The 22,385-nt window shown below is 33.8% G+C and overlaps 1 protein-coding gene across 3 annotated transcripts in view; it reads right to left on the reverse strand.

Moving 5' to 3' along the window:
- The window catches only part of Vmp1 (vacuole membrane protein 1), a 115,343-nt gene that overhangs the window by 51,239 nt on the left and 41,719 nt on the right, over nt 1-22,385 (reverse strand). For 2 of the 3 annotated variants that reach the window (XM_015495385.2, XM_048792211.1), the window contains 2 exons: nt 16,774-16,941; nt 6,628-6,759 (listed from right to left, as the gene is read on the reverse strand). In XM_015495385.2, the coding sequence (XP_015350871.1) occupies nt 6,628-6,759; nt 16,774-16,941 (300 nt within the window). The remainder of the gene's footprint in view (nt 1-6,627; nt 6,760-16,773; nt 16,942-22,385) is intronic. The other variant, XM_048792206.1, reaches the window with a different exon arrangement.

Below are 22,385 nucleotides of genomic sequence, written 5' to 3' on the forward strand. Positions count from 1 at the left end.
ACCAGATATAGGAGGCAAGCAGAGAAATTAGATGACTTGAATTTTATTTATTTATTTTGGTGTAGAGGATTAAAACTAAAGACAACTCAAATTTAACTGCAAGTAATAGTGAGGATGGTGAGACCATTAACAGAATTTAGGAACAAAGGAGAAAAAGATCACAAAGAGAACAACCAAACCTTGTATGAAATATCCACAAAGCACATAGATAGCTATCTAGACCTAACTTTTACAAATGATACTGGAATTGCTCAAGAACATAGGAAGCTACATTTATTAATGCCTACCTCCCACAGACATCTAATGAAAAATGATACAAAGCCAAGAGCAAAAGGAAGTCAGTTTGGTGGAAAAATACTGCAACATCTTAATAAAGTACACATGAAAAATAAATCAGGTAGCATAAAGAATCAGAACACAAATGAATGTTTTAGTCATTATTTTTTTTCTCTCAAAGCATCTATAGTATAAAATTCAACCATTAGTAAAAGTGGAATTTAAGCAAAAAATAGCCTTAAATTTGTTACTTAATAACACTTTCTTATAAAATCACATGCACCCTTTAACCTACTTAGAGAACACATGGCAAAGAAATCAGGGCCAAGGTTTTTTTTTTTTTTTTTTTCCTCCTTTCCCTGCTGATAACCTTATGCTACTAAAGAGATTTACCTTAAAGTAATAACACATTTTTCTAACAAGATTATTCTTAGGCAATCTTTAAATAACTACTCATACTCATTTTACTTAATTTACTGTTTTTAGTTAGTTGAACCAACTCATCCATATTTTATTGCTCCTATTAAATTGGAAGTTTTACAAAAGAGAGTCTGGCACAGTGGACAAGGGACTGAATCTTTAAGTTTATGATGTTGGAATGAAGAAAAAAATCAAAACATTTTTATCTAAAAAGTAAAATTGAATAAAACACACAAAATAAATGACATGGAAAACACACTGGGAATTAGAAAAAACTAATGGCAAAATGTGACAAAGGGCATCTCCTTAGTTATATCAATCAGTAAGAAAAAAGTATACTAAATATAAATCATGGATACATGAACCAATAAAATGAAATTTTTACTTTCTCCTTTTTGTTCATGTTAGTCAAGAGTTTTATTGTAATAAATAAAATTGTAATGAAAAGTTCAAAATATTTGATGATATGGAAAAATATTCATATAGTATGTTTTTGATACTGAGGATTGAATCCAGGGGCACTTAACCACTGAGAGCCATGCCCAACCCTTTTCATACTTTTAAAATTTTTAATTAACTTACTAAACTGCTCAGCCTTTCCTCAAATTTGCGATCCTTTTGCTTTCACCTCCTGAGTTACTGGGACTAATACCATATCTGACCACAGTATGTTTTTATATTCAAACCAAGTGACAAAACATAAATAGAACATGATTTTACTTGTATGGATATAATATCCATAGAAAAAGACTGAAAGGCAACTACCCCAATATTTTACACTGAGCTCTGTACCTTCCTTATGAGAATTGAATATATAAATAAACCTCTTAAATTTTTATAAATTTATGTGCATAGTAAAAACCTTAGAAATAAAAACATGAATGTATAACAGTAGTGAATACAATGGCGATATAATGTATCTTACTTGGATATAGTAAATAATCCACAGTGTTAAAAAAGAATAAACAAAAAGAAAACAGTTTTCTTTGACAAACCACCCCAAGGAACTCTTCACTGAATAATGAATTAAAACTTTAGTACTCTCAGATAACTCTCTTCCACCCTTTCCACTACAAAGCATAAAAGAAATAAATAAAAATTAAAAATCCCACATAAGGGCTGAAGTTGTGGCTCAGCGGTAGAGCGCTTGCCTAGCACATGCAAGGCACTGGGTTTGATCCTCAGCACCACATAAAAATAAATAAATAAAATAAATGAGGTGCCCCCCCCCCAAAAAAAATCCCAGCTACACCTTTGCCTAAAGCTGGAAGAAAGAATATAGGAAAAATTATATATTAACATGCACTGAAATTTACCATAAGTCACAAAATTGATGGAATCTGGTTGAAAGAAGCATGAATAGAAAAAAAAAAGTCAAATCAAATCAAATATAGAAGAAACAAATTTCAACTAGTTCTGCATTTTTTATTGCATTAGCCTGGATGAAAATATCGCTAAACTGCAGTATGGTGCATTGTACTGATCTTAAAAGTCAGAAATCTGGGTTGGTTTTGACTCTGAAATTGACTACCAGTGTTCCCTGAGTGTTTCCTTATTCAAATTAGGGAAAACCCTATACTGGTGTGTACCAGTAGTTCCAGCTTCTAGGGAGGCTAACGCAAGAGGATCACTGGAGTGTACAGCCTGAGTGGTACAATGAGACCCTGTCTCAACTTAAAAAAAAAAAAAAAAATCAGAAAGACAGAGAAAAAAAAAAACAGGGATAATACCTTTTACTTCACATTTGTTTTAAGTTAATTCATTCAAGTGTTTTTTGTTGTTGTTGTTGTTTTCCTGATACTGATATTGAACCCAGGGATGCTTTACCACTGAATTATATCCCCAGTCCTTTTTAGTTTTTATTTTGAGACAATGTCTTGCTAACAAGTTGCTTAGTGCTTTGTTAAGTTGCTGAGACTGGTCTCAAACTTGTGAACTTGTGATCCTCCTGTTTCAGTCTCCCAAGTTGCTGGGATTACAGGTGTTCACAAGCATGTCTGGCTTCTTTTCTTTTTTATCCTACTGTTTTATTTAATTATTTCTAGTTTGTCTATTAGTTGAGACTATATATAATTGCACTTTGGGGTAAAAATTTTAAAGAAAATGTTTGTAAAGAGTATATGATTTCTGATTTTAAGGATGAAACAATGAAACAATTGGTGTATATCATACTTACTGGATTTTTTTTTTTTTTTTGAATGGAGATTAAACCCAAAGACACTTTACCACTGAGTACATCCCTATCCCTTTTTTATTTTGAGACAGGGTCTCACTAAGTTGCTTAGAGCCTTGCTGTGTTGCTGAGGCTAGCTCTGAATTTATGATCCTCTTGCTTCAACGTTCCAAGCCACTGGGATTACAGGTTTGCACCACTATGCCTAGTTGTTTTTCAGTATAAGTAATATGAAATTAGGGAATAAAATGTATAGTTTATCCTAAAATAGTGGTTATAATTATTGGCCTTATAGAATAAAAACAGCCAACATTCATAACCATTAGAAGTACTATGTGAAGTCTACTTTCTGTGACTCAAAACAGATGAATTTGAATTACAGAAGATTCAGTCAAAAAGTAAAAATAATCAGAACCATAAAAGAGGAATTAGAGAAAAAAATTATAACTATAACATTGGATACATAAAAACTACGTGAAGAAATGGTCAAAATCTTAAAGAGTTCAAACTGTATGAATAAGACAAGTATGATTTACTTCATCAAATTCCAGAAGATCTGAGTTTTTAGATTTGAGCTTTTAGATGGCAATAAGCTTATGGGATACATTATTTATAATCCCTAAAAAAAAAAAAAAAAAAAAAAACTGCAAAGAATGGAATGAGTCATCTAGTCTGATGTTCTAGCCAATGTAAGGAGTGCTATGGATGGGATCTTTGAAAGATATTACATAGAGACAAGGCACTCATTACACATCTGTGAGCAATATGAATGGGTGTTCTTGTTTTAAACCACTAAATATTAGGGTGATCTGTTACTCAGCAACAGATAACTAATAATAAGACATCCTTGTATCTTAAAAATAACACCAAAATGTAGAAAACAAAAATAAGAACTAAACTAAAAATATTAATAAACAAATATTATTAAAAGAGGACAGGGACAGATGAAAGAAAATACTAGAGAGGCTACAGTGGAGGATACTGCAGAGAAGTCAAATAATATCCCCCCAAAAGCCCTAAAAAGGCTCTTCAGCAGAACTACAGAAAGGGTGGGGCAGGGCTGAAAACAAGGAGGTTGTATAAGGAGTAGACTCAGAGGTCTCACCTCTACTTAGTACAGCCAGGCCACCTTTTCTGTCAGCCCTTTAGATGACATCAAATACAGTCTCTAGGCAAAGTGAACAAGAGGGTCTAGGCTCAGGATATATCTGTGCTTGAGTTTGTGTAGGTAGCCAGAGACTGAACACAAAGTGGATTAAGTGAAAGTCTACACATAAATGGAGATCTCTAACCACTGTTCACCAGCCTAGCATTAGAATACCAGCAGCAAGGCTTATAGTCCCCAGGCAAGACACTGAAGAATATGCTATTGGAGAACTTGAACTATTCCAAAGGAGAGATCAATATATATACTGATAGAGTATATGGAGGTTCTGCATAAATAAGCCAGCCTGCGATCCATTGTTAAGATAAGGGAGACCTAATACCTTCACACTTGGTTTCCACATAATTTTCATTCAGTTTTTAATGTGTCTTATTCTTTTATGTAGATGGACAAGTATGTATCAACTCCAAACAGAACAAACAGAAAAGCCAATGCCTGGAGCAATAGGAAACTTGAAGAAACTGAAAAACCTTTAAAAAGATGAGATAAAATTTCCTTGGAAATACATGCTATATGTAATAGCTGAACAATGTTTCAATATAAGACCTAGAAGATATACTTGAGGGGATATTATAGAAAGTAAAACAAACTGGCTTGTAATGCCAGCTACTTAGGAGGCTGACCCAGAAGACCCCAAGTTCTTAGCAACTAGCAAGATCCTTCCTTAAAAGAAAATATTAAAAAAGGGCTGGGGAGGTAGCTCTGTGGTAGAGCACCACTAAGTTCAATCCCCAGTATCACAAGGGGAGAAAAAAAAGAAAGAAAGAAAAGGAAGGAAGAGAGATTGACCAAGATACATATTAGGAGCAGAGAGATTTAAAAAAAAAAAAAAAAAAAAAAAAGTTAAAAGGATGAGTATAGGAGGCAACACCAGGAAGCAAAACTCAAGAAAAAATTTAAGAACATTTCCTAAAACTAATGAATTCTACTTTTAGTTTTCTGAGCATCTAGCAGAATAAATTTAAATAAGGCCTATAATGATAATGAATCTAAAAGCTTTTACTGAGAAAATACCAAAACAAAAATAGACTGTCTCTAAAGAGGTCTGAGAAGGGCATTAACCCTCTCTATAATGGGGCTGGGGTTGTGGCTCGGTGGTAGAGCGCTTGCCTAGCATGTGTGAGGCACTGGGTTCAATTCTCAGCACCATGTAAACAAATTAAATAAACCCTCTCAATATCAATAGAATAAGCTTGAAGACAAGTGAATAATGCATTCTAAATTTGAAGTTCATAAAATTATTTTCAATCTGGAGTCCAAAATTCAGTTAATCATTTAAGAGTGAATGAAGAACACACTTGTTCAGATATATGGTCTCACACTTTCTATTTATTTACCTTTTCTCAGGAAGCTACTGCAAAGTATGTTCAACCAAAATGAGAGAGAAAATCAAGAAAAAAGGACCTTCAAACCAATAAAGGAGCAACTGTGAAGAAGGCCAAAAGAAAAGGAGTGGAGCATGGAGGGCTTCAGTGTAATGATCCCACACACAAAATGTGTGTGTGTGTGTGTGTGTGTGTATAAGTTTATAAGCTACAAAGTGGGAAGTGATATCAAGAGGTGTTTTTTCAGAGCTGGTGTGAGAGAAGAAAAACCAGAGATTTAAAGAAATCCTGTAAATAAGTTGGATACAGTGATGCATGCCTGTAATCCCAGTGGCTGAGGAGGCTGAGGCCAGTTCAGGACGATGGCCAGTTCAAAGCCAGCAAAAGCGTGGTGCTAAGCAACTCAGTGAAACCCTCTCTAAAATACAAAGTATGGCCAGGGATGTGGTTCAGTGGCCTAGTACCCCTAAGTTCAATCCCCAGTACTCCCCACCTCCCCCAAAAAAGAAATCATGTAAATGAAAAACAACGACAAGAAAAACCATATTATTTCCCAAAGAACAAAGTCTACATTACTTTTTAAGGTCATTCCTAAAGATTAATTTAACAGTGTTCTTAGGGATAATAACTTAACAATGCTCTTCGAAGAATAAAATAACTGTGTACTACTGAGATATATGTTGATACACAGATTGTAATCAGATTAAAAAAAAAAATCTCAGCCTGCCAGGCATGGTGGTGCACAACTGTAATCCCAGCAATCTGGGAGGCTGAGGCAGGAGGATTCCAAGCTTGAGGGACCAATTTAGTGAGATCTTGTCTTAAAACAACAACAACAAAAAAGTGGACTGGAGATGTAGTACAGTACTAGTCTAGCATGCATGAGGCTCTGGGTTCAATTCCCAACACACCATAAACACACACACACACACACACACACACACAATCAGAAGTTCTGTTTTTGGCTTAAAGCCTGGTCTACCTATTTTGTACCCTACATACTCAGTCTGTTTCTCTGTCTCTCTTTCTCTGCATTACTGGGGATCAGACCTTGCACCTCACACAAGCGCTTGATGTCTGAAGTACACCTCCAGCTCCCTTATCATTTTTACTTTTCAGCTTTTCTGAATATTCTATCCCAAGTCATATTTTATTTTGTTTTTACTTTGGCAGTTTTCTTCCTTAGAGTAACTACTAACAATTTTACCTTAATGATAATCTCTTTAGGGATTAGAAGAGTGTTCTATTTTTTCCCCCACTGTTCTTACTTGTGCAGTCTCTGCATGTTCCAGCATCTCTTCAAATTCCTGATACTCTTCATCATCTGGTTCAGCACCTGAGAGGCGAGCTGCCCTTGCCATGAAATATGGAGGCAGTTCTCCAATTGCTGTGCCAATACCCTAGATGAAAAACCAAAATACTTATAGTGAGGTTTTGTTTTTAACACAGTGATGGTTAACAGATCAAATTTACACTTTTTTGTATTACCAAAAGCATTTGGAGATGCAACGTATTGGGGGAAGCAAAGGATAAGAATTTGAATCCTGCCCAATTTTGACTACATGAAACTCTCAGACAATTCCTGGCACAGTATAGACAGGAATTTAGCATCTCTCTTTACGTTCTGTTATTTTTCTCAGTCTTTCCCCCATTTTGAAATATTCAAATGATCTCGCAGTAAGAATTCACTAGCAGAGCTGTCTCATCAATATTCTCTATGAAATCTGGCATTTTAGATGTTACTTTAAAAACAATACAAGTGTGTGTGTGTGTGTGTGTGTGTGTGTGTACGTGTTGAGTTAAAACTTTAGTGGTCAGGACGCTCCTTGAAAACTCAACTAATTAGGATAGATAGATAAACTTTCACTAAAGAAAAATGTTAAATTTTCTCACAACATTGAATGACTCATGTTTCAGTTACTTCATAGATATTTGTTTTCAAAGAGAATTTTTTTTCCTAATTAATTTAGGGCATAAGGACAAAACAAAGTTTAATGAACCTGGAATTTGGTTTAAACATAAAAGGCTTAAATATAGGATAGGTCGAAATCCAACAGGCGCATAGTCTCTAGGGAAAGTTCTCAACTTTGAGCCAGACTGACATCATTCTCTTCTACTCTGAGACACAGTGAATGAAAAAACTTTGCTAGTTCTTGCAAGCAATTTTAACTCTTTCAGTTTGCTGTGCCCTGTGGCTCTACCTCCAAAGGCCCTAAAATCAATCCTTAAGGGATGTTATCAAATTCAAACATTATGTGTTCTCAATGTGTAGAATAAACAGTCACTAAAAGTACTTTTTTAACATTTGAAACAGTTCTGGAAGATGCTAGAGAACCAACTTACTTTAAAAATTGTTATATAAGGGGAATGAATCAATTATCTTTTCTTTCCTATATGAACTAAATCTTGGATAATCAAACTAGTGATGAGGAAAAGTCTCTCTATAAAAGTATTTTAAGGTGGACACAGTGCTGCTTGCCTGTAATTCCTGCTACTTGAAGACTGAAGTGGGAGGATTCTTTGAGTCCAGGAGTTTGAGGTCAGCCTGCATGGCATAGCAAGACTCTACCTGCTGCCTCCCCCACCCCCCCAAAAAATACAAAACCAAAAACACCCCCCAAAACAAAAATAGCATTCTAGCTAATAACAAAAGAAAAAAATGATGTAATTGGAATACCACTATTTTGTAACATATAAAGCAATGGACTTATATAATAACAGATTATCACAAAAAAGACATTATTGCACCTTGTGACATAAATACATAAAGGCTAAGAAATGTATTCCTGTCAAAAACAATAAACAAAGCTTCAAGCCTCTATGACTCACAGGAAACACAGGGAACAGAGGAACATGTTTAAGATACTACTACTAACTACTTCTAGTAGTGATTGTGTTTTTTAAGCACTAAGTCTAATATATTCACACACATAATGTAATATGACATGTAGGATTTGCTTCAAGATAATTGAGAAGTGAGGACAGAGAGATAAAATAATATTAGCTATAAGTTAATATTAGTTGAAGTGGCGTGAAAGTACATTAAATTCATTTATAATTATCTGCACATTTGAGGAAGTTTCACATAATAAAAAGTAGGAAGAAAAGTACATTACAATATTTTATTTACAACATGAACTTTTCTTAAGTTCAAATGTAAAGTTTAAATGTGAAGTCAAATGTTCAACATTTCTGAAAGCAATCATATGATTCAAACTCATGACAAATTTCCTTAAAGTCAAAAAGGAAGTAATGTAATTGGTTAACATGAAATCAAGAGCTATATACTCTTACTGGACCATAGTTATGGTTACATCCTAATTTAATTCTGTTCATGCTTCTCCATATTAACAAGAAAACAAGAATGGTGACCATGTAGATATTCTATTTTTATATGTATAAGGGAACACAATTATCCAGGCAGGTTTCCAAAAACACACTACATATTACACTCAGAAATTTAGTCAGTTATTGCAAATCAGACACTGAAGTTTCATGATTTCAGAATTCTTACAAAACAAATTCATAATTCTTTATAAATATTCAAATATAGGAGTCTGGGAATGCTCAGTAGTGGAGTGCTGGGTTCTAACCCCCGCACAACAAGGGAAAAAAAAAAAATCAAATACTGAATATTCTGGATTTGATCCCCAGGACTAGAGGGGTATAGGGGGGAAAAAGATAGAGACAGAGAGAAAGGAAAAACTAAATATAGAATATTTGTATAAAACACAAATATAAATCTCTATATTTGTTTACATACAGAGCAAAAATCACAGGACACTAAAATTTGTTAATCTATGTTTAATTAAGGGGAGAAATGAGTTTCTTAATTAAAGAACCTCTCTTAAAAAGCCTCTCCTACTGCTCAAGGCCCTAGGTTCAATCCCTAGCACCACACACACACACACACACACACAAAAAAAAAAAAAAAAAAAAAAAAGAGAGAGAAAGAAAGAAAGAAAGAAAAAGCCTCTCCTACATACCATTTTATTACCCTAGATCTGATTATGGAACTAGAAAAGAGTTAATATGCATAAAACATACAATCCAAGTAATAAACACAGCATCTCCATGGAATGCTAATTTATTCAAAGATTTGGGGAATGAGAAAATTTGAAGTTTTTGTACTTCTTTTGGTATCAGGGATTAAACCCAGGAATGCTTAACCCCTGAGTCACATCCACAGCCCTTTATTTTTTATTTATTTAATTTTGGTACCAGGAATTGAACTCAGGGGCACTTGGCCACTGAACCACATCTCCCCAGACATATTCTGTATTTTATTTAGAGACAGGGTCTTACTGAGTTGCTTAGTGTCTTGCTTTTTGTTGAGATGGGCTTTGAACTTGCAATCCTCCTGCCTCAGCCTTTCTGAGTTGCTGGGATTACAGGTGTGCACCACCGTGCCTGGCAGTTCTTATGCTTTTAAGTTTTGCCAAGTGAATTCACAAAAAAATTGGCAGCATTGTGCTTTTATACTGGGAAATGTTAAGTTTCATGGTGAAAAATCATGGTGAGAACAGAACTTCTCAGAAACTATAGTTTTGTATTATCTGTATGTTCATATTCTATTATTATCATTTTTCTTTTAAATCTTAAGTATAAACATGAATTACAGATTAAATAGGCAAAGGTTTGGAAGGTAATCTTAAAACAACCAAGAAATTCAAGGCTTTTACAGTAGTGCTTTTTTTTTTTTTTTTTTTTGTTGTTGTTCTAGGGATTGAATCCAGGAGTGCTAAATCACTGAGCTACATCTCCAGAGCCCTTTTTATTTTGAGACAGGGTTTAAAAGCAACTTTGAAAAGCAATGCTAATAAAATTTCAAAAAACAAAACAAAACAAACAAACAAAAAACAAATGAAATTTGTGCTGGGTGTAGTATGTACACCTGTAATCCCAGCTCCTGGAAAGGCTGAGGCAGGAGTTAAATTCAAGGACAATCTGGGCAACTTGGCCAGACCCTGACTCAAGGTAAAGGACTGGGAATATAGCTCAGTGATAGTGTGCTTGCCTGGCACATTCGAAACTCTGGGTTAGATCCCTAGTACCTCAAAACAAAACAGAGGAAAAAAAGATGGGGGGTGGGAAGAAACACTGCTTGCAACTTCCATTGAGGTCAGTTTTCCAATAAGAAATGAATGAAATGAAAATGGAATGAAATCCAAAAAATGTTGTAACATTGATGAAACTTGAAAATATTATGATAAGAGTAATAAGTCAAATATAAAATGATAAATATTATATGATTTCTCTTATATGAACTATATAGAAAAGGCAAATTCATAGAGGCAGAATGTAGAACAGAAGTTACCAAGGGTCAGAAAAGAAGAGGGAATGAGGAGTTACTGTTTAATGGGTACAGAGTTTTTGTTTCAGATGAAAAAACAAAAACAAAAACCAGTTCTGAAGGGTCCGATGTAGATCAATGGTAGAGTGGCTGCCTAGAGTACATGAGATTCTGGGTTTGACTCCCAGCACTATTCACATGCAAAAATAGTTTTGCAAATGGAAATGGATATTGATGACGGTTATACATCACTGTAAATTATTCAATGCCACTGAATTATACACTTATAAATGGTAAACTTTGGGCTGAGGATATAGCTGAGTGATAAAAGCATTTGCCTAGCATGCATGAGGCCCTAGGTTTGATCCTTGGTACCACTAAAAATAAATAAACAAAAAATTAAAAATAAATAAATGAATGTAGACTTTTTAATGCATATTTTATAATACTGTAAAAAGCCCACATTAATTTTTAAAAAAAGACCTAAAAAGGTAATGCTATCTAAAAGTCACCACATATGCTCTTCTTCCCCCTTCCCCACTGCTACCACCAACCTCATCTCCTCCTCCCTTTTACTCATTAGTCTTAGATCTTAATTGAAACATGGCTTCTTCATGGAAATCTTCCCTGATCTCAAATGAGGGCAAATTCTAGCATTAATGGGACAAAATCTAATATTATATTATCTACTATATGAGTTATTTTTCATTGCAGTTTTCATAGTTTATACTTACATACTCATTTTTCCATGATGATTACCTCCCCTACTAGAAGGTAAAGCTCAACGAGGGTAGACACTTTGCTCACCCAGAATCCCCAGTGCTTAGATATTTAATCACTATTCTTGGAATTCATGAATGAAAAACAAATTTGAGAAGGCTTGAATTGGTTAAATAACCAAATTATATAAGACTGAAACAATGCTACTGTACATTCCTGCTATCCCAGCTACTTGGGGGATAGAGGCAAGAGGATTGCAAGTCTCAGAAACTTAATAAGACCTTATTTTTTTTTTGGCGGGGGGGGGTTGGGGGTGGGTACTGGGGATTGAACCTGGGAGCACTCAACTACTGAGCCATATCCCCAGCCCTATTTTGTATTTTATTTAGAGAAAGGGTCTCACTGAGTTGCTCAGTGCCTTGCCATTGCTGAGGCTGGTTTTCAACTCATGATCTTCCTGCCTCAGCCACCCAAATTGCTGGGATTACAGGAATGCACCACCGTGCCCAGCAAGTAAAGTAAAAATTAAAAATAGGGCCAGGGATGTAGCTTATTGTAGAGCACTTACCTACTATTCAAGAGGCCCTGAATCAATCCCAGTACCACAAGAAAACAAAACAAAACAAAACGCTGTTATAGTTTAAATCTGGAATATCCTCCAACCGTTCGTAAATTGAAGGACGGTCCCCAGCTTGGGGCTATTAGGCAGTGGTGGAGCTAGTAGGTCTTAGGTTGTTGGGGGCATACCCTCAAGGTGGATTGGAGAACCCTGCTTTCTTCTTTATTTTTCTGCTTCTTAGCTACCAAGAGGTAAACAGTTTACTACCTGCATTCTGTGCTTGACATACTGCCTTACTACAGGCTCAAAAGAAATGAGGCCAGCTGATCATGGATTGATACTTGCAAAATTATGAACCAAAATAAAAATCTCAGGTATTTGTTATGCAACCTGATGAAGGTATCCTATCAATTAAAAATGTCAAATTAGTTGGGCACAGTAGCACATGCCTGTAATCCCAGCTGCTCATGAAGCTGAGGCCCTAAGCAACTTTGCAAGGCCCTGTCTCAAAATAAAAAATAAAAGAAGGGCTGGGAATGCGACTTAGTGGTTAAGCTTGGGTTTAACTGCTGGTATCAAAAGAAGAAAAAAAAATCAAACAATAAGGTCTATGTGCTCTGAGGCCTATATAAATTGAAATTTAGGTTGAGTTTCTTTATTTTATAATTGGAAATACTATGTATGTTAGTGATTTTACTGGTTTGATATGTTTTTATTGATAGTGAAGTCTATGAGGATATTCTAATTTGCAAAGTACAAATTAGATAAAAATTTCAAGCGAGATATCATTTTTTTAAAACTAAGCAAGCTATTTCCATTGGCTGGGGGAGGGGGAGGCGGGCATACAGGATTGTGGACACAAACGGGATCAAAAGTATTACAGAGTAGAATATAAGAATCAAGGCCACTACACACCTTAAATCAGGTTTTTCCAACCTCAGTACTGCTGGTCTTTTAAAAGTGCCATTAAGAACATATAATTCATTGGCATTTATTATATTCACAATGCTGTACAATCATCACTACATCTAATACTTTTCATCAAATAAAGCTCTACCCATTCAGCATTAATTTCTCATTCCTCACACCCTAACAACTTTTACTTTTCTATTTATGATTTTGCTTCTTCTAGATATTTCAAGTAAGTGGAGTAATACAATATTTCCCTTTATATGTCTGGCTTATTTCAATTAATGCAATGTTTTCAATGTTTATTCGTTTTGTAGTGCTTATCAGAAAAATTTCTATTCCTTTTCATGGTTGAATAATATTCCATTGTATGTATATGCCTTATTTTGTTTATCTTTTCATCTGTTGAGGAACACTGAGTGGTTTCCACATTTTTGCTACTGTGATAATGCTCCTGAACATCGAAGTACAAGTGTCTGTTTGACTCCATGTTCTCATTTCTTTTCAGTATTTATGTAGGTGTGGAATTCAAAGAGGGTCATTCGACCATTCTATATTTAACTATTTGAAAAACTGCCAATTCATTGTTCATAGCAACTGAGCCACTTTTTATTCCCACAATCAATTTACTAGGGTTCTAATTTCTCCATGTTTTCACCAACAGTTATTTTTCACTTTATTATTTGTAGTAATAGACATCTTAATGCACATGAAGGGGTATCTACTGTGGTTTGGATTTGCTTTCTCTAATAATTCATGATGTTGAGCATCTTCAAATGTGCTTATGGGCCATTTGTTTATCTTTGGATAAATATGTGTTCAAGTCCTTTGCTCAAATTTCTTTGAGGTGGGAGTGGGGGAGAATGCTGAGGACTAAACCCAGGGCCTCATGCATGAACAGTAAGCACTCTACCATTGAGCTACACTCCCAACACTCTCTTTTAGTTGGGTAGTCTTTTTTTGTTGTTGAACTGTACGAGTTCTTTAAATATTTTTGGATTATTAAATGCTTATCAGATATACGATTAGTAAACATTTCCCCTATTTTGTAGGTTGCCTTTTCATTCTATTGTTATTATCTTTTGATGACATGAAATTTGAAGAACTCCAACTGAGAATTATTATCTTTTTGCCTGTGCTTTTGCTGTCATATATGAGAAAGCCACTGCCAAATCCACCATCATGCAAATATGTTCCTTTTTTCTCCTAAGAGTTTTATTGTTTTAGATGTTTTGATGCATTTTGAGCTAATTCATATATATCATGTAAGATAAGGGTCTAACTTCATTCTTTTGCATGTATTTAGTTTTTCTAGCAGTATTTGTTGGGAAGACTGTCCCTACAAATGCTGAGAATAATAGGGACCAATTAAAATGTAAGTTGATGTATGCCATATGTTTATACAACAAAAAACAGTTCTAAAGGAAAAAAGAAGAGCAAATAAACATTAGATAACTTGCTCAGTATTTACTGAATTTCTCTATTATGTGCAAAGCTGAATGCTGACTGCTCTAAGGGCAATAAAATTAAAGTACAGTCTATATTTCTTAGGAGTCTAAATTTTTTGATGGAGAACAGTAAGCCACTATATTAGGTTAAACTAAGGCATGCATGAAGCCAGGACAAATAAATGCTACAGACAATGTGTGTTATGGAAGTTTTAAGGAGGCAGTTATTACTGCCAGCCTGGATGGAAGTTTTTCTCTTAGCATAGTGTTAATCTAGCCACATAAATAATTTTTGAAAGAATAAAACTACAATATTAACAAAATTTAAAAACTGAGGTTTATATACACAGCCCCATTTCTAACATGTTCCAAGTATCTTCCGTTATTTTAATAGTAATTTTCATTAAAAGACAAATGTTAATAAATTTATAAAACATGCAACTACTATAATGAATTTGTTTATAAAAGTGTTTATAAAAGAGTAACAGGAAACACTATAATTTTTCTTGTCTTTCACATTCAAGAAATTCAATGTATGGCATTTCCTTCATAATTCTTTTAAATAAAAACATAATTGATAACATTTAACTGTGTTTTAAAACTCTGCCTCTTCATTGGGTGCAGTGGCATGTGACTTGGGAGGTTGACACAGGAGGATTGCAAGTTTGAGGCCAGCCTGGGTAATTTACCAAGAGCCTGTTTCAAATTTTTTAAAAAAGGGCTGAAATGTAGTCTGGGTTTAATCCTCAGTACTGCAAACAAACAAAAACCACCACCACTACCACCATAAAACTTCCGAAACTCTGCCCTTATAAGGGCATGGTATTCATGGTCATTTTAATAAGATTTTTTTTGGTGGCGGGGTACTGGGGATTGAACCCAGGAATGCTTTACCACTGAGCTACATCCACAGCACTTTTTATTTATTTATTTTTTTTTGGTGGTGCTGGGGATTGAACCCAGGGCCTTGTGCATACGAGGCAAGCACTCTATTGACTGAGCTATATCCCCAGCCCCTTTTTATTTTTTACTTTGAGACATGGTCCCACTAAGTTGCTTCGGGCCTGGCTAAATTGCTGAGCTTGGCCTTGAAATCACAATAAGCCTCTGCTTCCTGAGTCACTTGGGATTACTGAGATTAAGGGCCTGGGCCACTATGCTCTGCAATGAGTTAAGATTTCTTATTTATAGCCTGGAGTCCAATATATGCAATAAACAGTAACATCAATGCACTCTATAAACTTACTCATAGCATCTTGTATAATATAATGTCTTTAATGTCATAAATAAATGGTTTTGCTTTAAAAAAAAAAAAGATTTCTTAAATGATGTGTTCCACAGTCTTTTATTTCATAAGAAATTACTAGGAAAAAAAAATGTTACAGGAATATAAACTTAACAAACCCATATGATGAGTTAAAAAAAATAATTCAAATGGTAACAGAAATCTTTAATTGATAAAATAAATTACGTCTCAGTGATGGCACCTGAATAAATTTAGGCATATAATAAAAACAAAACAACTTATGGGATTAAAATACACCTGCCATTGGACATGATGTTAAATAAATTTCATAACATGGATTTAAGCAAACCACAGAGTAATTAATTAGTTCAAATGAAAGTAAGATAACTATATGTACCTAGAGTCTGAAACCACCACTAAAATTAAGCTTGGTATATATGAAGAAAAATTACTAAAATTTTTTCTAAAATTACTGTAGCATTATAACAAACTCTGAAAAGAAAACGAGTCCTTTAAGAACAACAACAAAATAATTCTTTTGGGGAGGGGGGTGTTGACAATTGAACCCAGAACTTTGTACTTATTCAGCAAGCACTCTATCACTGAGCTATATCTCCAGGTCCAAATACTATATTTTTTTTTGTCGGGGGGCAGGGGTGGATGGGTATTACTGGGGACTAAACTCAGGGGCACTTGACCACTGAGCCACATCCCCAGCCCTATTTTGTATTTTATTTGAGACAGGGTCTCACTGAGTTGCTTAGCGTCTTCCTTTTGCAGAGGCTGGCTTTGAACTTGCAATCCTCCTGTCTCAGCCTCCCGAGCTGCTGGGATTATAGGCATGCACACTGTGCCAGGCTCCAAACATCACATTTTAATCTAGAGTGAGACATAATAACATTTAACACTGTAGAATTCATATGGAATTAGTTAAATATTTATCAGGTATATTAACACTATGACAAATTTTACAAAGTTCTATTACCTATACTCATTTCCCTTAATGTTGTCTACTCGGCATCAGTTACTTTGTGGTATATATGGCTTTCTGACTTTCTTGTGAATAGTATTCACAATTAGGAGGAGCTTCACAAGGTCTCTTCTACCTTGGAAATAGATAGCTGAGAACTTCATGAATTCTTCACTGACTAGGAATGTTTTGATTCCTCTTCAAAAGGTGTAACACAATATTAAATTAGTGAGGTTACTTTCAGACAAATATGAAAATGCACATCTTACCCACATGCAGGCCTCAATCCTAACTTTTGAGATGATACTCCACAAAGAAATGGCTCCTTCAGTGCCTTCTTCATCTGGACAAATAATTTGATCAGGATAAGGTGGCTCAGGGAAATTAACTGAGTTGCATTCATAAGCAGCTAATGTAACTGAAGCTATATGTGGGCCCTAGAAAACAAATATAAAAAACCTTGGTTGAGAAATATTAATGAAAAAGGATTTGTCAATACATGTTATTTTAATAGTACATTAACCACACATATTATCAGAAAAGTCTAGCTTTTGAAGAACAAAATTGTATCTAAACAAATATTTCAAGATGCAGTTAGTAATTTGATAAAATAATCCTTGCTATTTCTTGCTAGCTTAATTTTAAAAACAATTTAAATTAACTAAGGTTTAATTTACACATGGTAAGAATCACACTTTTTAGGTCCACATTTCAGTAAACCATGGCAAATATTTTCAGTCATATAACTATAACCAATCAAGACACAGAACATTTCCACCAATGCAACAAGTTCCCTTGTGCTCCTTTGTAGTAAACCTTCCCAAACTCATCCTGGCCCATGGCAATCACTCATGAAGTTTTTAACTTGGTTTTTATGTTATTTATCTATATTCATTTGTCAGAATGTTATCCTCTGTGGGGGGAAAAAAAAAAACTGCCCAAGCCTCTGTTTTGTTAGGCACAATTTGAGACTATCACTTTTTGTCTTTACTTAAAAATAGTTAGGGAAGTAACTATCTCATTTATCTTTTCCAGAGAAACCATAAATATTAGCTTGTAAGGGGTTAGGATTTTGGCTCAGTGGTAGAGTGCTCATCAAAGACATGTGAGGCACTGGGTTTGATCCTCAGCACCACATAAAAATAAATAAATAAAAATAAAGGTATTATGTCCATGTACAACCAAAAAACTTAAAAAAAATTGTAAAACCAGTATCTGTGAGTTTTTTCTTTTAAAGTAATTTTTTTCTACAGAAACTTTTGTACTGCTTTGTTCCTTTATTCCTTACTTTGAAATATTACAAATGAACAATAACATTTAAATTAAAATGTACTAATATTTAGTGTGAAAAAGTCTTAAAAATGGTTCCTAAATCCAGATGAGGGTCTGCACAAGTGTCAACTTGATTAAAAATGTAAATTTCTAGGTCCCCAAAATGCAGATTGATAGATGCTCTTTAGTAATAGTAAATATTAGCCATTAGCAGTTATAAAGAAAAATACTTTATTTGTAGTATAGAATTACAAGAATGTACACATACATGAAATTTTGTCACTAACCACATTGATTATTTCTGAATCTGAAGGTTTCTATTAAATATTTCTTCACTGACTTTTCATAAATGAGTCAGAATCAAAGAAAAGTGGTCTCTTTAATAAATTAATCTTAAGACCACATGGTAGAAGAATTTGTGGTTCAAAGATCAAGTACATAACATGCAGGGATAAATAAGTATTAAAGAAATCTTATAACCAAGATAACAACATTTTTTATATCATGTTAATATATGTACAAAAGATGTCCATAAATCCAAGCCACTTATTGCTAAATAGGCATTTTCTAAAAATCTAAAAAATGAAGTTCTATACTTAGCAATGAATTATTAGGTTTTCTATGGACCAAATATGTGAATTTTTATTCTTTGTTCTTTTTCTTGTGTTTTAATCCTTAAAAAATGCTTAAATATTAAGTTTTAAAATAATTATAAAAGGTTTTTGACAGAATGCTTTTGAGTATTCAGGCTTTTGAAAAGTTATAATCAACCATGAAATCTACAACTTATTTCTTTGAATATTATCTGCATAAGAGATTTCACAGTTGGGGTAAAAGGATTGTTTTACAATCCTACAAATGACAACAACAACAAAATAAACACTTCTCTGCCTGAGTTTAAAGTTTGTGGTATTAAGAATAACTGCACAGCGAATGCAAAATTCTTTAACATACAGTTATAGCCATTAGATGAAATTTAAAGAAACAAAACAAGCAACACCCCCACAAATTCCACCTTTGCTATTAGGAAACACAAAACAGACATATGATACTAAGTAAAAAAAAAAAAAAGAAGAAGAAGAAGAATTAAATTCAAGAGTTTGACCATGTTATCCCCACGTAAGTTTTCTTTGACTATCAGTAGTCTACAGGTGAACTCTAAAAATGAACTGTAAAACAAAAATAAAAACCAAACAGAAAATGGTCTGGAGGTATAGCTCAGTGGCAGAGCACTTAGCAAGCTTAAGCAAGGCCTAGGTTATGATCAGCAGCACACACACAAAAAATAAAGTAATTAAAGAAAGATATTTCAGGGAAGAGAAAAACTTCATTTCTATTTTTCAAAGATTAAAAAATGTCTCTGTATAGATTAAACACATGTTAATAATGATAAATCACTTTTACATAGTTCAAATTTTTAGTGATTCTAAAAAAGGAAATTTCTAACAATTTGAAAATTTTGTCCCTAAAGAAGACTGTTAATTCATTTAACTAAAATGACATATACTTTCCATAACCACACTATTAAGTCATGATTACTCAGCCATAGAAGCAGATGTGGTGGTTCCCAGACAAAATGCACACTAACAGCTCAGTTTTTTGTCCTTTGTTCATTCTCAAGAGTCTGTTTAGCCTATACCTTGACATTTTAGAGTGTATTAGCTGAATTTCACGAGTTTTTAAAACATTACAATTTAATAATTCCTAAATATAACCAATTTGAACTTATAAGAGTTTATAGAAAAATCCAAACAAAAAACTAAAAACAATATTTTGGTCAAAACAATTTTAAAAGTTTTAATGCCCATCAGCTTAATATACATAATTGAAATTCCTGAGGGAGAGGATTGCAGAAAAATACTAGAAGAAATAATGGGCAAACATTTTTCAGGTTGCTTAAAAGTATTAACTCATCAACCTCTGATCTAAGAAAATGAACAAACCTCCGTCAGGATTAATAAAAAGTAAAATAAAACACAAACTGCTGAAAATCATTACTGTCAAATCATAATCAAATTATTGTAACATGAAAAGGAGAAAATCTTAAAAGCAACAGGAGTGTATAAACATAACACATTATCCACAGGGAAAAACGAACAAGATTTTTTTTTTTTTTAATTTTTTTTTTATTGTTGGTTGTTCAAAACATTACATAGTTCTTGATATATCATCTTTCACACTTTGCTTCAAGTGGGTTATGAACTCCCATTTTTAGCCCATATACAGATTGCAGAATCACATCAATTGTGAATCAATGGATGTGTAATTGATGTGATTTTTTTTTTATCAGAAATAATGTAAAACAAAATATACCAGAATTATTTCTGTAAAATGCTTAAAAAAAAGATATAAAGAAAGAAAGAGAACCTGTGACTTTAGAACATAGGGGAAAATACTCTTCAAAAACAAGAGAAAACTGGGCTGAGGATGTATTTCAGTGGGAGAGAGCTTGCCTGGATGCAGAAGGCCCTAGGTTCAATTCCCAGTATTGACCAAAAAAGAAAAAAGAAAGAAAACAACAATCACCAAAAAAAAAAAAAAAAAAAAAAAAAAACCCCCCCCCAAAAAAAAAAANTGCAAACCTCGGAGCAAACACTGATTTTTTTTTTTTTAAAGTACAACAAATAAGCCAATAATAAAATACAAAAAGTTTCCATTTAAAATAATAAAATACAAAAAATTTCCATTTAAAATAATAAAATACAATAATAAAATACAAAAAATTTCCATTTAAAAGGGGGCAAGAAAAGATAAAAATAAATGGGACAAATAGTTTGAGGGTAGTAAACCTAAACTCAACCATGTTGATAACTATATTAATTGTAAATGGATCAAACATATGTATGAAAAGGCATACATTGTGACTGGATTGTATATGCTCTCTTTAAGAAATATATACACATATACATCAAGACTCAGAAAAGTAAAAGTAGAATCAGAAAAAGATAAACCATTTAAAAATAATCCTAAAGAGATGAAATGGCTATATTAATATCAGAAAAAGTACACTTCAGAACACAGAATATTATAAGAGATGAATAGGGACATATCATAATGACAAAGGGATAATTTTAATCTTATTTTTCTTTTGAAACAGGGTCTCACTAAGTTACCCAGGCTAGTCTTGAACTTGGAGTCCTCCTGAGCTGCCTCAGCCTCCTGAATTGCTGGCATTACAGGTGAGTGTCACTATGCACAGCTACAATTTTAAATGTGTGATGAGGGCCACAACCAAGTAAAGATGGCGCCTGGCAGTATGCTAGGAGGAGTAGTTTCTGAGCCAACGCCAGCAAGCCATTAAGATGATAAGGATTCCTTAATGACTGACTGCTGTATCTAGTTTATGTTAATTAAGTTAAGCTGTGTGTAATTAGTTGGGTATATGTACCTCTGCAGTCTGGCAGAGAAGAGGTGCCTGCTACCTAGGGTACCCGCTCAGTTCCAGCTGAGTTCACTCGCAATAAAGTAGTTCCTGCCTCAACCTTCAAGTTGCTTGTCATCTCCCGGTTATTTCGCCCAGCCGGACAATGGCAAATGTGTATACATTCAATAACACATTGGTAAAATACAAACAGCAAAAACTGACAGAACTAAACAGGACAATAAACAAATCCCCGATTATAGATGTAAATTTCAACACCAATCTTCCATTAATTCATAGAATAGACTAATGTTTGATGTGGACATAGAAGATTTGAACATAGAAAACCCCATGCAATAATAGCCAAATGCATATTTTTTTTCAAGTAGACACAGAATACTTGCCAAGAGAGACCACCACATGCTGTGTTGTAACATGAGTCTTAACATATTTAAGGGGATCTGCCAAGTGGCAAGGTAAAGATTAATACAGTGAATATTTCTTAAGGAAAAGTGGCAAATAAAGGTCCTTTTAAAAAAATACATATATTTTTGTAATTCAGTATAGTCATTCTCAGTCAACAGGAGAGTTTAGCTATTTGTGACATATTGGACATCTGGTTTTGTTTCCTTTCAAAACCCCATATATCTAGTCTCATGGGCTGTATTATACTATATTTTCCAATGGAGTAATGTTGCTTTATCCAGGATAAAAGATGTAGTACTTGGCCAGCAAGACTATGGGTAAGAGCAAACCATAGTTATATCAAAGGATAAGATTTCCAGTAAGAGCAGACATAGGTATTTGTGAAAAAGCATACTTTTTAAACTTTTTAAAGCTCTTTTAACATAAACTTAAAAGTTACACTTCCACAGTTTATATTCTTTTATAAGTACTATAATAAAGTAAGTTTTAGTGTTTAAAAAATATTAGCTCAAGACAATCAAATGGAATCAATTTTTACTTTTGCTTCAGTTGTGGTAATATTAGTTCTAATTAGGACAAATTTAGAATTTAAAAAATGGTATTACAAGAGGCAAAATTACTCTTCTTAAAATTATAACAAATGAAAATATCTTACTCTGGCAGGGAAGAGAAGTTTTAAGTAATGTCCTGATAATAGTGTGGCATCTATATAAGCCCAGAGGAAAATGTCCTGATGTCACAAATTACAGTTTTTTTTTTTTTTCTTTTCAACAGCTCAGGGTATCCTAGACAAGTGCCCTACCACTAAGCTCAGCCCTTAAA

The sequence above is a fragment of the Marmota marmota genome, unplaced genomic scaffold (genome assembly GCF_001458135.2).
Source record: "Marmota marmota marmota unplaced genomic scaffold, marMar, whole genome shotgun sequence".
NCBI classification, from domain to species: Eukaryota; Metazoa; Chordata; class Mammalia; order Rodentia; family Sciuridae; genus Marmota; species Marmota marmota.